At 48.8% G+C, this 14,485-nt stretch overlaps 1 protein-coding gene across 6 annotated transcripts in view; it reads left to right on the top strand.

Annotated features, from left to right (window-relative positions):
- The window catches only part of LOC120948514 (hemicentin-1), a 194,028-nt gene that overhangs the window by 168,973 nt on the left and 10,570 nt on the right, over nt 1-14,485 (top strand). For 5 of the 6 annotated variants that reach the window (XR_005750957.2, XM_040364925.2, XM_040364927.2 and 2 more), the window contains 2 exons: nt 8,435-8,704; nt 9,450-9,577. Coding sequence is in view for 5 of the 6 variants with exons in the window: in XM_040364925.2 (XP_040220859.2) it covers nt 8,435-8,704; nt 9,450-9,577 (398 nt within the window). In the remaining variant the exon portion in view is untranslated. The remainder of the gene's footprint in view (nt 1-8,434; nt 8,705-9,449; nt 9,578-14,485) is intronic. The other variant, XM_040364929.2, reaches the window with a different exon arrangement.

Here is a 14,485-nt window from a genome sequence, read left to right as displayed (position 1 = left end):
TGTTTCGATGGTTCCGTGGTTCGAGATGGTTCGTAAGCTATGGTACGTAAATGATGATACATTAAGGTGGCAAACACACACACACACACACACACACACACACACACACACACACCGGGAGAAGGTTGTCGCTGCTGGGTACGCGTAAAATATTGGCGCCAACTTCCTTCCGATCGTGCGGTGGGATCGCTCGCTTCCCAATCCGACGGCGGGACGTGAGTAAGTCAGATCGCCCGATTGGTAATACCCCACGGCGTTGCCTTGCCGAACCACCGCCCTCAACACCACCACCAGCAGCATTATTAGCTTTTATAGTCTTACAAATGTGCAAATGTGTGTTTTTATGTTTACGAGTGGAGTAATTTATTTTTACGATTTTCCTCGCCACCGCAGCTCGCTCGAGGGGCCGCACTGATGAGCCATCCCGTGCCCGAAAGTGTGTTTTTGTTTAGCCGCACATTGGATCATTCCATCTGGTTTCTTTTTTTCTTCTGGCCTATCCGTTCTATGAATTTTCCTACCCATTTCCCAGCACGAAATGGAAATCAGACAGTGTCAGTGGCCGACCAGACGAACGAAATTGAGCGTAGCGCCAACGGGGTGCCAAGGCCACTGACGCCCGGCCACCGGACAAGATCGGTGCAATCGCAAAAGGGTCGTCTAGGGGAATGTTGAGCATAAAAATCTGGCCACCAGGGCCGTCGAAACGGATTGCAAAACAAAAATCCTCCCACCCGGCAAAGGCAAATGAATGTTGCTTTATGTCTCGTCATTTGCCCGATGATAATACTAATGGCATAATTGGTCGGTGTGAAGCGCCAGTAACGGCAGCACCAAAGCGGGGCAGTGAAATGGAAACCTCCGCTCCCCCGCCCCGTAAAAAGCTTCAGGCCATTTTCACGCCTCTACCAACTTCATTTGTACTCGTTGTTTTTCCTGCGCCACTTTTGCAGAAGATTTGGTTTTGTTCGGTCCTTCGGCCATCATTTTTACGACACGAGACTGCCGAGCCCAAAACCAATTCCTCTCCAGAATGGAGTGTACTCGAGTGAGGGGGGGGGGGGGTGAGGTGGAGAACACAAGCAAAAGGTGTTAAAAAAATAGCTGCATATTAAACCTGACCACCCGGGCTACCCGTCTCCCTTACTCGGCCCCAGGGCCGGGATGAACCGTTCGGCAATTGCTGGGATTAAAAGCTAATTGGTCGGATCGAGATTGAGCGTGCTTATTATTTAATGCAGTTGAGCGGAAAATTTAATCCCATCGCACGCAGGCTCCGACCCATCAAGCCGTCGTAAAGTAATTTAGCTCATAATAACGATGCGTGCGCATTAAACCGTGATCATGAGCGCAGAGGTTCGGCCCGGCTAACCGGTGCCGCCGCCCGTACGAGCCCACCCGGTCGGTCATGTACTGCTCGTAATTGATTAGCAGGCTTTCATTGGTGAGCTGAAAGTTTCTAATGGGTCCGTTTGAATAAATCGGTGGTTGTGAAAGTGATTCGATGGGAAGCCTTCCTCAAAGCTTCTACGTGAGGTACTAGGCGCCTCCATCGGTCACTGAACGTTTGGTCATTTGGTACAAGAACAAAAATAAAGCAAAACAGATTGAAAGAACAAGAACGCTATATCGTACCAAATTGCTACACCAAGCGAATCTCGTCCCAACATCACCGGGCCAATACAATCAAGCTAAATAAATACATACACTTCACTGGTTGACAAACAGCCCGCCCGGCATGATTCCCCATACCCAGTGGCGCTATTTTAGACAGTTGGCCAATCACCCCAATTACCCGACCCGGCCAATCTGTCACATGAGTCGTCACGGTGCACACTTTAATGAAAATCACATCAGGCCGTTATTATTATGTTTTTTTTTTTTCCTTGGCAAAATGTCAACAAGCAAACGATCTCGTCAACTCCCGCAAATTACGTGCCTGTGTAGAGTGGTCCTGAAGAGTGAACCAAACCGAACAAACAAACAAAAAAAAACTCCCCCGAATCTTAAACCCACACCCAGCCCGGGCCCGGTCGCCCTCTTGAAAAGGTAATCGAATAAAAATCTAATTTATCGTCCAGCCCATCCAAACCGTACCCGGTGGCCCGGGAAACCCCGAGCCCGTGCCGGCTCAATCATCTGAATATCCTAGCCGCAGGATATGCGCGCCTCGGTTCATCATCATCGTCGGTCCATTTCCGGCGGTTCATCGTTCCAGCAAACGGTCACAGACACACTCATACATACACACACACACACAGAGACACAGACCGGAGAAACAGTTCGCGCCCGTTGACCGATGATGAATATTCATTTCACGACTAGCAGAAAAATTACGACTATCGATGATTACGTGCCACGCATCCACTCCAAGTGGAGAGGGTAGGGATGAGAAGGGGAAACGATGGACAGGAAATGACCACCAATTCGGTGATGGGTGCCAACGAGTAAATTGACCGCGAGCTCGTGAATCACGCCCGGCGAGGGTGGTTCCGTGTGGTTTTTTTTCATCATGTTTTGCCTTTCATTTCTCTTCTTTTATGTTTTTACCCCCGCTGGTACACTGTACACTGTACAGGGTAATTTATTCGAATAGAGCCTATCAATGAGCCATTGACATACACACACACACACACATCAACATCAGCACGCACAGTTTATTCACACAATATAGTGTCGCTACGATCGAGCTTCGATTATAATGAACTCGATGGGCGGCTCGACCATGCGGCACAGTCAAGTGTCCGAGCTGCTAAGGGTTGGGGAAAGATAATCAAACGTCATTTAAATCACCGGCACACTTTACCCGTATTTAATAAGCTTTTTTCACCTGCTATAATAACCCACCATCGCTTCACATTAATTTAGCATGATCCTTCTTTTTTTTTGTACAAGCAAGACTGTTCCTCGCAGGCCAATTTTGACACCTTAAATTAGCTTTTCCCAAAAGAAAAAAAATATTACCTGATAACAGGTTTAATTTCTCCGTAAAACCTTCCCATCCAAACGCTTTGCCTCGGGGCCAATCAACGCTGCTAGCTGCAAGTTGGAAATTAAATTTAGCCTTACTACATTCGCAGGCTCTTGGCGTGCTGTCCAGCGGCAGTGGCGGAGCGTCTGTGGGTCAAACAAAGTTATAAATAATTCCGCACCATTTTAACCGGCTCACACATGGTACCGGCACCTGCGATCCATGCGAAGGTTTGCTACCAGCCACCCGGTGGGTGCCATCGCTCGATTCAAAGAACGTTGCCTGAAAATTGCTCCTCCGAAAGCGGTTTCGGGCTGCGCACTCATACACACAGACACACGGACACTCAGTGTAAACAAGAACCAATTATATGCCGGGGGGGGAAACAGCAGCTTTGGTCTGCGATCAAACACACCAGCTATGAACAGGTGGTGTTACGCCAGCGTGTATGTTGAATGTTGGAAAACTTTCTCATTCGTTGCAAAATATTTACAGTAATTTATCTACTATCACTTCTGGGCCGGTGCTACTGCTTCGGGCCACTCATGAGTTGTGCACGAGTTGCTTTCCTTCGACCGGTTCCACGCACACCTGCGTCCACACTCTCACCCACAGACACACATTCTTCTGTTGCACCGAAGCATGAACGATGCAACAGAAAACGAGCCCCGCTGCACATCTCGATGTGCAAACACCGGGGCCCTAACGCACCCGCCCAGCCATCCGAAGCATAGGTCAACAGTGGTGCATTATAATTACTTTATACCTAAGCAGCGATAACTCATGCATCCAGTGTTCATTACAGTTTCATTCGCACAATCACAATCGGCCCCAAATGCGGGCGTTTGCTGCCGGGACGAGACGAGACGAGCGAATTTGTTTGCTAGTTTGGGGCACGTATCAGACGCATCTGTCTTTGTCTCTCCGTCTCTCTCTCTCCTTCCCTCGCTCCTGCTTACTGCGGGAAACTTTCTCATCCTCAATAACGCCCAACGCAAACGGGGCGAAAGCAACGTTCGGTAAACAAGCAAGCTTAATAGAAGCTTAATCGCTTTTAAGACTGTTTGTGTAAGCTTCTGGTGGATTCTGAAGTGTTGATGTTTCGGCTGCTGTTCGTACACTGGAAGCTAGCAAATTCTGTTGGATGATTTTAATAGGGCTGTAGCTTCAATCACCGAGTTACTTAAAAGCTTGTACAAATGCTTTACTGCAATGCGGTGTATGCAAATGCGCCGTGAAGTATGCAAATTGCTGCACAAACTAAGCGTTTTAAGAGATTTTAATGGTTTAACTTTTCTTTTTTTGGTAATTGCCTGGGAGTGGCAATAAACCTTAGTTTATGATTAATGTTTCGTGGAAAATTGAAATCAAGAGAAACATTAAAATTAAGTAATACCAAATATTCAATAAACTCTCAAATACGTTACCAAATTCTAACATCCGACTTTGCCCAAAAACCTTGCAATGCAATAAGGCACCCAACCATCACCGAAGCACTGACAGTGTGCATGCTACCACCGTAGCTAGTCCCAGAGCTGCGGGCGTACCGTTCGTAGCGTGAGCTACAACCAGTACATGAGCTTTCTAAATTTATCCAGCAAATATTTGAATTTATGACTGAATCCGACACGACACGGCTCCACGCCCGTTCCGATCCTCATCCTCAAACTCCCAGCCGCAGCGGCAACCCTGGAAAGCACTCATCGAACGGATATTACGTGGCAGTACGGTTGAGACCCCCGAAGTACCGATGTGTAAAGCAGTGTAAGGATATGAAAATTTCCATCCACTTCATCCACCAAGGGTACAGGTGAACCCGGCAACGCAAAAACAACATCCCAACCAATGTCGTCGCTGCTGCTGCTGCTGCGATGCGCCACACAGGACGATCGTTAAAACACTCCCCGGTCAGGGCTGTGTGGTATGCTGCTGGCAGTGTTGATTTCTGGCAGGATGGTAAACATATCGTATCGGCTAGCAGCTGCAGCTTCTGAAACGACAGAGCGCACAAACCCTCCCAATGCTTGCTTGTTGCAAAGAAAAGCCAGAGCAAAGCTGCCTCCCACTTGCACCCGGCGGCAGTGGGAGCATCTTCTGTTGCGAAGCTATTCACTAAAAACAATGGCTCAATTGTTGATCGAAATGGATTTACCGGTGGTATTACCTGCTCGGCCCGATGCAAGTGTATCATATCGTATAGATTAAGTGTATATCGTCCGGAGACGGCGGAGTGGCTGGTCGTGTGTGTTTCATTGCCGCTCCGCACTGCACCCAAAACCCCACAAACATACCGCTCATGAATTATGTGCTATCTGAAATTTTAATTCGATTTGAACGAACTACCCACACCCACACACATCCCTGCACATTCATACACATCTATTGCTCAGCTCGCACTCGCCTCTATCCCTCTAATCTCTAATAAACCGAAACAGGTGTTATATGGACTGGGAAACTTCATCTACAAAGCGTTCGCCAGAAGTGTGCAGCGTTGCAGTTTACGAACTTTGTTTCCAACTCTCCGCCGCCAGCCGGCTACGTGCAGCGAGCGTGTGTGTGTGTGTGTGGAGCCTCCCCCCCCCCTTTATTTCATCCGAGCGTTAGAGAACTTACTCCCTCCTTTTTTACCGCTCGCTGCAGAAACCCGTTCTCCGCACGGAACGGGAACGTTAATCGGAAACGGGCTGGGTGGTAAGAAGCGATTGCAAAATGCAATCGATGATCCATCACCGCCGTGCTTCGGTTCGGTTTATTTGATCTAACTTTCGATAGTGCAACCGAACAAAAGCGTAATCCTCCTACTGCTCAAAACTAGCTTCAAAAGAGAAGTTGGAGCGCCGTCAACCAGGAGCGTGAAGCTTGCTGAAGCTTCCTTCAAGCTGCTCTGCACTGGTTCAACCTCAGCGCCGATGGGGTTGAGATTTAAATCGAAAATCGTGCAAATTTATAGCACCCTCGGTGTTGGTGACCACCCGAGCACAAGATGACGGTCCGTGTTGGGTTGGAAGGAAGGGTGAGTGTGAGGATGGTACCTATAAAGTAAAATAAAGCGCTAAATGAAATCAACGCGCAGTGCTTACCGCGCTACGCCCCAAGCTATGCAATACGTGCAGCACCAGCTTCATTGTCGGGCGAAAAGGGGGGTTTTGAAAGATACATTTAACCCTGTCCGGAATTGTCTGGTAAAACTGATTCACCCGCTGTAAACGTTGGATGCAACATAATCCATTGTTGGGTCATGGTTGGGCGCTCGCATAACCTTTTTCATAACAGCAAACCAGCCCGGTTGCACTGCTCCCGGGTGCCATTCATAGCCTCGTACCGCCATGCTGGAACCGACATCACCCACCTCCCCCCCCCCCTCCCCTCATCATCATTCGGTAAGCGTCCCTGCCAACGGCAGTACATCAATCGAGCATTCATTTCGGCGTGCTCTCGAAAAGCTCATCATCGCAGCAAGACTGTCACCGCCCGCCTTTGCGCGAAAGGCGGCAAACGATCGGCACCCGTACTCGCTCCGCCCCCCAGGTACACCCCAGCCCATGGTTCCAGCGCATGGGATGCACAGTGTACACCATATAATGTCGATAAATTTTGCCCCAGTTGATTGATTTATTGACGATTTTCCTACATGATGCTACCCCCCCGGCGCAGCGATGGCCGAGCGCAAGCGTTTGTGGTCGTCGACAACCCGTCGATCCCTTCGCCGGCTTTTTGGTCCTTTTTTTTTGGGTAGAAATATATTTATATCATTCTTTCATCAACAACAATACTGCCTGTGCGTCTAGGAGCTCCGGTCCGGGCCGGGGGACGCGATTGGTTCGCTTGCAATAATCGCCAAACCAATCCTATTTACCAATGTCGGCTCAGCGGCAGCTTACGTTTACTGATCCGGCCCGTAACAATGGCTCGAGCAGGATGGAGTGCAGCCGTTGACCGCGGGAGAAGCTCGAAGCGCTGCTTTCTCTCACATGTCAACGATTGCATTTTCGAGCTCGTTGCAGAAAATATTGCTTTTACCAAACGCTCTTCGCCGAAAAGATGCATTCAATCCAAGCGCCAATGTGTGTTTTGGTACCAATGTATGCTTTTGGATGTCTGTTTCCTCATTAATTTCAACCAATGCTGATGGGGGAAAAAACTGCACCATATAATTATTCCACTCAATTGAGCACACGCACAAACGCATCCGAAACAAGCGTGCTGTTGGCAGGGTAATGAATGCATTTGCGCGAAAGGAATGGAGATTTCGTTTGCTTGAAAACAGAAAAAAACATCCACTCTGGGGGGCTTCAAAAATAAATTTTGGAACCATAATACACGCCAAAACCGAACCTGGAAGAGGATAATAGGAAATCAACCGTGTTAAGGAGGGAAGCAACAACAACAACAACGACAAAAAATCCCCCACTCACTTCCACATCGAACCCCGGCATTCGGACGGGATCTGCATTGGACGCTCGCGGCCTTATCGTCGTAATTTAATTTAACAGATTTATTTAATAAATAAATACACATAAACAATTAAGCGCACAAAGGACTGACCGCTCAGCAGCAGCAACACACACACGATACGCAATATATCGATGCAGCAATGTTCCCCTCATTGGCGCTGATCGAACAACAACAACAAAAAAGTAAAAGCTCATCGCACCGTGCAAAACGGGAGGAGTAGGGGGTAGGGCTTGATGCAGCAAAGCCCAAAATAAATTTCCACGTAAATGCAATTACTCCATTTACTCCAATTTCCACACCGGAATCGGCCAAACGGGCAGCAAACACTGCTCGTGAAAAATGCGATTGCATACCCGGCAGGCGCGAATGTTCGATGCACCGATCGTTCATAGCCGACGAGCAGAAAGCGGCAAAGGTGGAAAAAGGGATGGAAAAGGGGGTGGAAAAAGGGGTGGAAAATGTTGACATTGAATCTACTCAGCCCATTTATCGTGGTGGTGGTGCGTTTCGGTTTTTTTGTACATACTTTTTATTGACTTCTTGGAAGCTCGGTTTGGCGTGGATCCGCTTCTTTGCCCGCTAGTGGCTTCATCGAACGCTGGGAGAGCGTAACAACCTTTTTTTTCATGTTTTTCACTAAAAGGGAAAAGGATTGTTTGTGCTATTATTGTACTAAATCGATGACCGGACGAAGATCTCGTTTAACGAGGGATTAGTGTAATACACCTTTGCACCTCTACAATGCTGCATCTCTCTCACTCTGTTGATCCTTTACATCCAAGAGTACAATCAGCTCCAGAACAAAAGCTAAACTGTAACTGAAAATCCCACACCCAATGTACGTGAGAGATCGTCCACCCTCTAGCCGCCTCGAATCTCGAATCACATTTCTATCGCAGCTCATTACTTCCTAGACACCGAGTGCGTTCATCCGATTCTCATATATGTGTGCGTTTTCTTTCTTTCTCTTCCTCTCCCTCTCTCTCTCTCTCTCTCCTTTCTGCACAGGACCGCATGCCGAGTTCGAGCTGACGCCGATCGTATCGATCGGGATATTTATTGGCATTTTAACGGTGCTTATCTGCATTATAATCGCGGTCGCGGCCGCCTTCAAGCTGCGGGCAACGCAGGCGAAACAGCACACCACCGCGACCACCACCACGGCCGGCGGCAAGCGGCCCGGTAATCTGCCAATTAAGGAGAAAATCTCATTACCGCTCAGCCAGTCGGAAGACATGTACGACGAGAAGAACCCGGACGTTGTCCCATCGAACGAGGGTAAGCGTTTGCATCCCCACCCGGTTCCGAATCCGAATCGCCCGCCCACAAACCAATCCGTAACACACAGGCACACACAGACACACACAGACATAGTCGCGACGTGCATAAGCCCTCGTGCAATCCCTGTATCGATAACATTCCCTCTCGGAATGTACCGTACAGCTTTTTAGTTCTTTCGTTGCTGTTCGCTTGCTTGAGCGCCACTGGTTCGATTTATATGTTTTTGTTTTACTCGCACTACATGCTGCTTCGAATGTAGCAAAACAGGATCCCTCGCAAGAAGAGGTCCTTCATGATCCTGTCTGTCTGCATTTATATATATTTTTTTCGCTTTTTCTTACGCTTTCAGTTTCAGGTTTTGTTTGTTGTTCTTTTTATTCCGCGCTCTCATTCAGCCGCGTACGATGTGTGTCGCTTGTGCACCGGTATGCATAGCTCATTGGTTTCCGTCCCTCTCCCATTTCCCCTCGCACATGGAAGCATTAATGAAGCAGACTTTCTTTTACGCCCGAAGCGGAGGAGCAATACAGTGCGGCTTTCGTTCGGTTCATCTTTCAGTCGAGTTAGCTTCATTATTTCCTTCCATCCATCCATCTCGAACGCCGTACGCGCTGTCGCTCTATCGTTCAAACACACACACACACACACCAACACACAATCACACTATCTATCTCGCTATCTTCTCTCTGTCTATCTCTCTCTCTATCTCTATTTCACTCTTTCTCCATTTAACATTTTCCAGATCCCGATTACAAATTAATATCAGCAAATCAGACACCCACAGCGCTGCATAATTCATTATGCAACAGCAAACATGACATTATCGGCAGGACGATACTAGACGATAGCCGGAAAACGTACCTAACCGGGGTAGGTGCCTCATGTCACTAGCTTTTTTTTGCATGCGCATATAGAACGACCGCAACGCCTCACGCATGCACGAAAGGGGGCGCGAGCTTTGGAAGGGGGGTTCCCTTTTTTGCTGCTCTCATCTGCAACGCACACAGGCCGTTTTGTAGTTACACAAAACACACACAAACACACATTAATACACTTAATATGATAAGTTTCTGATCCGCTCGATGTTCACCATATGCTACTTTTGTTTGTTTAAGTTCAATTAAAATGTTTAAAATACTACCTTCGAAGCCTAAGCATTGCATGTTGCATCTTAGTATTGGTTGGATGAGCAAGCCAAGTGGGACGGGTTTCAATTAATTACCTCGACTTTTGAGCGCTGAAACACGCCGACTCACCAATCGTACCGAGTTCCAGCTGCAAATCGGAAGCAAACATCGGTCCCAGATTGAAGCGCATCATATTTACTTTCAAATCAACGACCTCTGCTCTACAGCCTAACGAGATGCTGTCGGTTCATCCCCCGGCTGGGCCAACGAATGAATGCGCTCGGGCTGCTGAAATACATACTGCTAGCGGTGCGTGCGTGTGTCGAGCGATCCTTTCTGCCCGGTTTCTTCCATTGCGGCAAAGTAGTACGGGAGTAGAGCAAACACTCCGGATGACACAAAGTCATCTCCCGGTCGCCGTTCCGACCAGGCCATTTCACCGCGGCTTTTGGCTCCACTCCGTGCCACCGAACAAAGGTGAAATCACAAGCTGCGTGCGTGCGTGTGTTGCCGACCCCTGTTGCTGTGCGGTACCGGTTTCGCCTTCAGACCTCAGACCTCCACCATCCACTCACCGGTGCACATTCAATCTCGTTTGTCACAGGCCTCACCTGTTTATCTGCCCGCAGGGAACCCGGGGATGACATTGCTGCCATGAACCTGACGATAACTCTCTCTCGTCAAGTCAGCTAGGAATGTGGTATTCTGGGGGTTTGATAGGGCAGCCCACCTTTCAATTCATGCGTTTCCCATATGTTGGCCATCATATTCCCTTCGTGCAGAAATGGCAGCTTCCGTGTTGCATGTGTGAGCAGAATTGTGCGTACAACAGCATACCGCTGATGAACGTTCGTTAGCAGCACCGTGCCGTGGAATGTTGCGGCGCACCGGGTGTGCATTGCTAACCGATCGGCTCTCCCGGAGGGGGCACGCAGGCGCGAATTACAAACTCTATCGCCCGTACTAGTGATGGGTAAAGTTGCCAAAAATCCGAAATCTATACCAATTCTGACTCCGAAAGGTAGGTTTGACATCGCCTGGAGTCGTCCGGAGTCGTTCGGAGCCGGAGCCATCTGGAGTCGTTCGGAGTCGTCCAGAGTCGTCCGGACGCGGAGTCCGGGCGGAGTCGCCAGGTGCAATGTTTTTGCTTGTCTGTCATTTAATATCCGACTCCGACTCTTGCTGACTCCGGTCGACTCAAACCGCTACTCTTCGAAAGTAAGGTCTGTTTAAGAGGTGCAGGCGCAAAGCGAAAGAAAGGAAAACACCAATAAATGAAATACCTCCGACCGACTTCGAGTTCGCCCGACTCTGGACGACAACGGACGACTCATATTTCACACTTCTTCTTCTTCTTCTTCTTCTTTGGCACAACAATCGTTGTCGGTCAAGGCCTGCCTCTATACCCGCTAGTGAAGTGAGCTTGGCTCTCAGTGACTTATTGTTAACATTGCAGGATAGTCAGTCCTACGTATGGGGGCGTGGTATATTCGGGGCTAGAACTCATGACGGACATGTTGTTAAGTCGTACGAGTTGACGACTGTACCACCAGATAAGTCATCAGCCATTGTTTCACACCAGTGATGGGTAAATTTGGCAAAAATTCGAAGAATACTTCGATCCAACTCCGAAAATTTCGGAACGAACTATGGAAATTAGGCCCGCAAAGCACTAACCGGAGACGTTCAGAATCATCCCGATTTGAGCGGTGTTGGAGCCGTCCAGAGTCGCCCGGAGTCATCCGGAGTCGTCCGGAATCGTCCAGAATTGCCCAAAGTTGTTCGGAATTGCAGTCGTCTAGAGTCGTCTGGAGTCATCCGGAGTCGTCCGGAATCGTTTGGAGTCAGAGTCATCCGGAGCTCAGACCATCCGCACTCGACCGGAGACTTGATCGCAAACACATGGCATAGCACCGGACTCCGACCGACCGACGTAACCGTATGCGTCGGCTAATCCGGCCTTAACGTCCACTTAATAGCGGCCACCTGAATGTGAGTCAAGTAGAAACCCCATGCCCATTCGAGCAGATATTAATCATGGTAGCACGCTTCCACCCCTTTGCACGCCTGTCCCTTGGGGAGGGATGCGTGAATGTTCATTTGTACGCAACCGCAGATCCGTTCTTCTCGTTTCTTTATGATACTATATACTACTTCGTATCTATTTTGTATGGCTTTTGAATGGCTTTAGGGAAGCACAACTGAGCTATCGGAGCATGAAGTAGTTTTTTCCGCGGGCTGCAGTAACGGAAAATATTGATAAATTTGTTCGCGTTACAACGAGCGCAACACTGGAGCGGAATAACACGACATTGCAAGGGTATGCTGGTTGATCGTAAGAAGTCATGTAGATATAGCATGCAAATGGCAATTAATGTTGCCTTAGAAAGGCGCCTTCCTCTCAAATAGCGGCGTGGAATCAAATAAAGTAGTGCACGATACAAACGCCGCTCATCTGCATGCTGTTCAATGATCCTCGTAGGCTCCAGCGTGCAGCCTACAGCAGAATTGCAGTCATGGCAGTGTACTATACCCTTTTCGAAGCCATCCCTCCGGAATGGAGAGCAAACGGCACAGCAACAGCAAAGGCAGCAAACAATTCGCATAATGACGACAATTGCAAACACGGGGTCGACCAGCACGGACCGGGCGCACCGTATCGCGCTTTATGGAGCCCGTTTTATGAACGCGACGGTGGGCACGACCCTATTCAACGTACCCATTACATCGGTCGCCCTCGAACAGGACAAAAAAACACGATCCCATCCTGTCGCCTCCCGGGGTCAAGTCTTCTGATTATATTGCCCTGTTTTTTTCAAAATGGGACCCATCGGGCGAGCGGGCACCATTGGCGTATGGAGCGTGTTGAGCATTGGATTTCTCGCGAACTCTCTAACGCGATACACGACTTTGGGCAATAATCGTTAGCCCCACATGTATGTGTGTGTGTGTGTGTATGTGCCATTGCGGCTGTATCTGATGTGGCCGGCGGCAGCACTCTTGCCCAAGTTCACTTCATGCTGGGGCGCACTCACTCACGCCCTTTTTTCTTATTCAACTTTCTGTATTATTGATATGTTTCACCCGGGAACCATTCACGACCGCGTAACGCATGTACTGATACGCACCAAAGCACACGAACAGAGTGCAAAGGGCGGGCACTATGGTCCGTTCAAAAGCGCAGTGCGATCTGTGCCAGCTCACATCATCGAAGCGCACCTTCGCTGCCACACAGACCTGACCCTCTGCCCCAACCGGTCCAGTGCGATGCGGGCACCCAATTATGGGCATCCGAGCCTGCGTATCGAACCGGAAAGATAGCTCGGTCGGCCGAACACTGGCGAAGGTTTGGAGTAGATACTGGTAACATCCGAAACGTCAATCGATGGAGCAAGAAAAAAAAACGTCATGCACAAAAACCGAACCAACATGAGTACCATCAAATTCTCCTGGGTACTTGAGTGCACATATTTATCTCCGCTTAGGGGTACGCGTAGCGTTCCGGTAGAAGCCAATCTCATTGCCCTCTGGAGAGTAATGTGCCGCGATACGAGCAAATACGAGGGGCGCCACGTTATGGTTGCCAATTGAACATGCGAATCATCTACCTGTGCACTAATACTGGCCAATAGCCCAGTGCAGACAAGCGTCAGGAAATCGTTAGTGAGTTACGTTACGTTTTAATGAGCTATTTACGGGACCCAATCATTTCCCCAAAACCCAATTATGCGCTGTTGCGGGACCGTTGCGCACCACGCATTAGCCAAAAGCTCAACTGCAACGAGTTGATTGCAATTTGAAGCAAATGTCACCGTTTGCAGCATAAAAAAACACAATCCTACCACAACAAACTACCACGGCGTAAGCAATTTAAGCTGTGTTTTGCTCCATCATCTACCGGCCAATCAAGCTAGCCGGCGGTTGCCAGTGGTCGGTACTATCAGGAGTGGAAGATAAAACAAAAAGCCCTGTTGCCCTGTTTTTTGTTGTTTGCGCAAAAAACCCCATTCCCCTATTTCTTAAGCCCGAGAGCAGCTCAGCTTTGTGACATGATTTCTACTGCTCTGTGCTCTACGGCTCCAGCAAGAAATGACCACTTCAGATTGCCACTAGATGACAGTGGCACAACTACAACGTACGCAGCAAAAAAAACCCTCCCAACGACACCAACTCAACCTAATCTGCTGGCGCGCTTCGGTCAGTTGATTTGGTTCAGTTAAGTTTTTCCGTCCGTTTTTTTTTTCGTTTCACACAAACACTAACCGTGCTGGGTTGCCGCAGTACGCCGGCAGGCAATTGTCAGGGAACGATGGCGACTACGTCGATTACCCCGCAGGCCGCCGCGTGTCAAACCGGGTCAAGCGCACTGCAAATTCGTCAGCGTGCTTGGCAAAAATGCAAACATTTCTGCATTTGTTGGCCCGTAGTGCCAGTACGTTCTGCTGCAGTTTGCTTTCTCAGCTTGACCGAAAGGGAGAGGTGTGTTTTAGTGTCCATTTTTTTGCTTCTTCTGCTTACTTTTTTTTGTTGTTGAGGCTGTTTTTACTGTCCAAAGGACCCCGTTGCGCTGGAAAGAGGAATCCGTGTGACTCACGGATGTGCAATGTATATAAAACAGATAAAGAAACGAATGGTTGGTTCGGTAAGGACA

Source organism: Anopheles coluzzii, chromosome 2 (genome assembly GCF_943734685.1).
Source record: "Anopheles coluzzii chromosome 2, AcolN3, whole genome shotgun sequence".
NCBI lineage: Eukaryota > Metazoa > Arthropoda > Insecta > Diptera > Culicidae > Anopheles > Anopheles coluzzii.
This window is presented reverse-complemented; position numbering and strand designations above follow the sequence as displayed.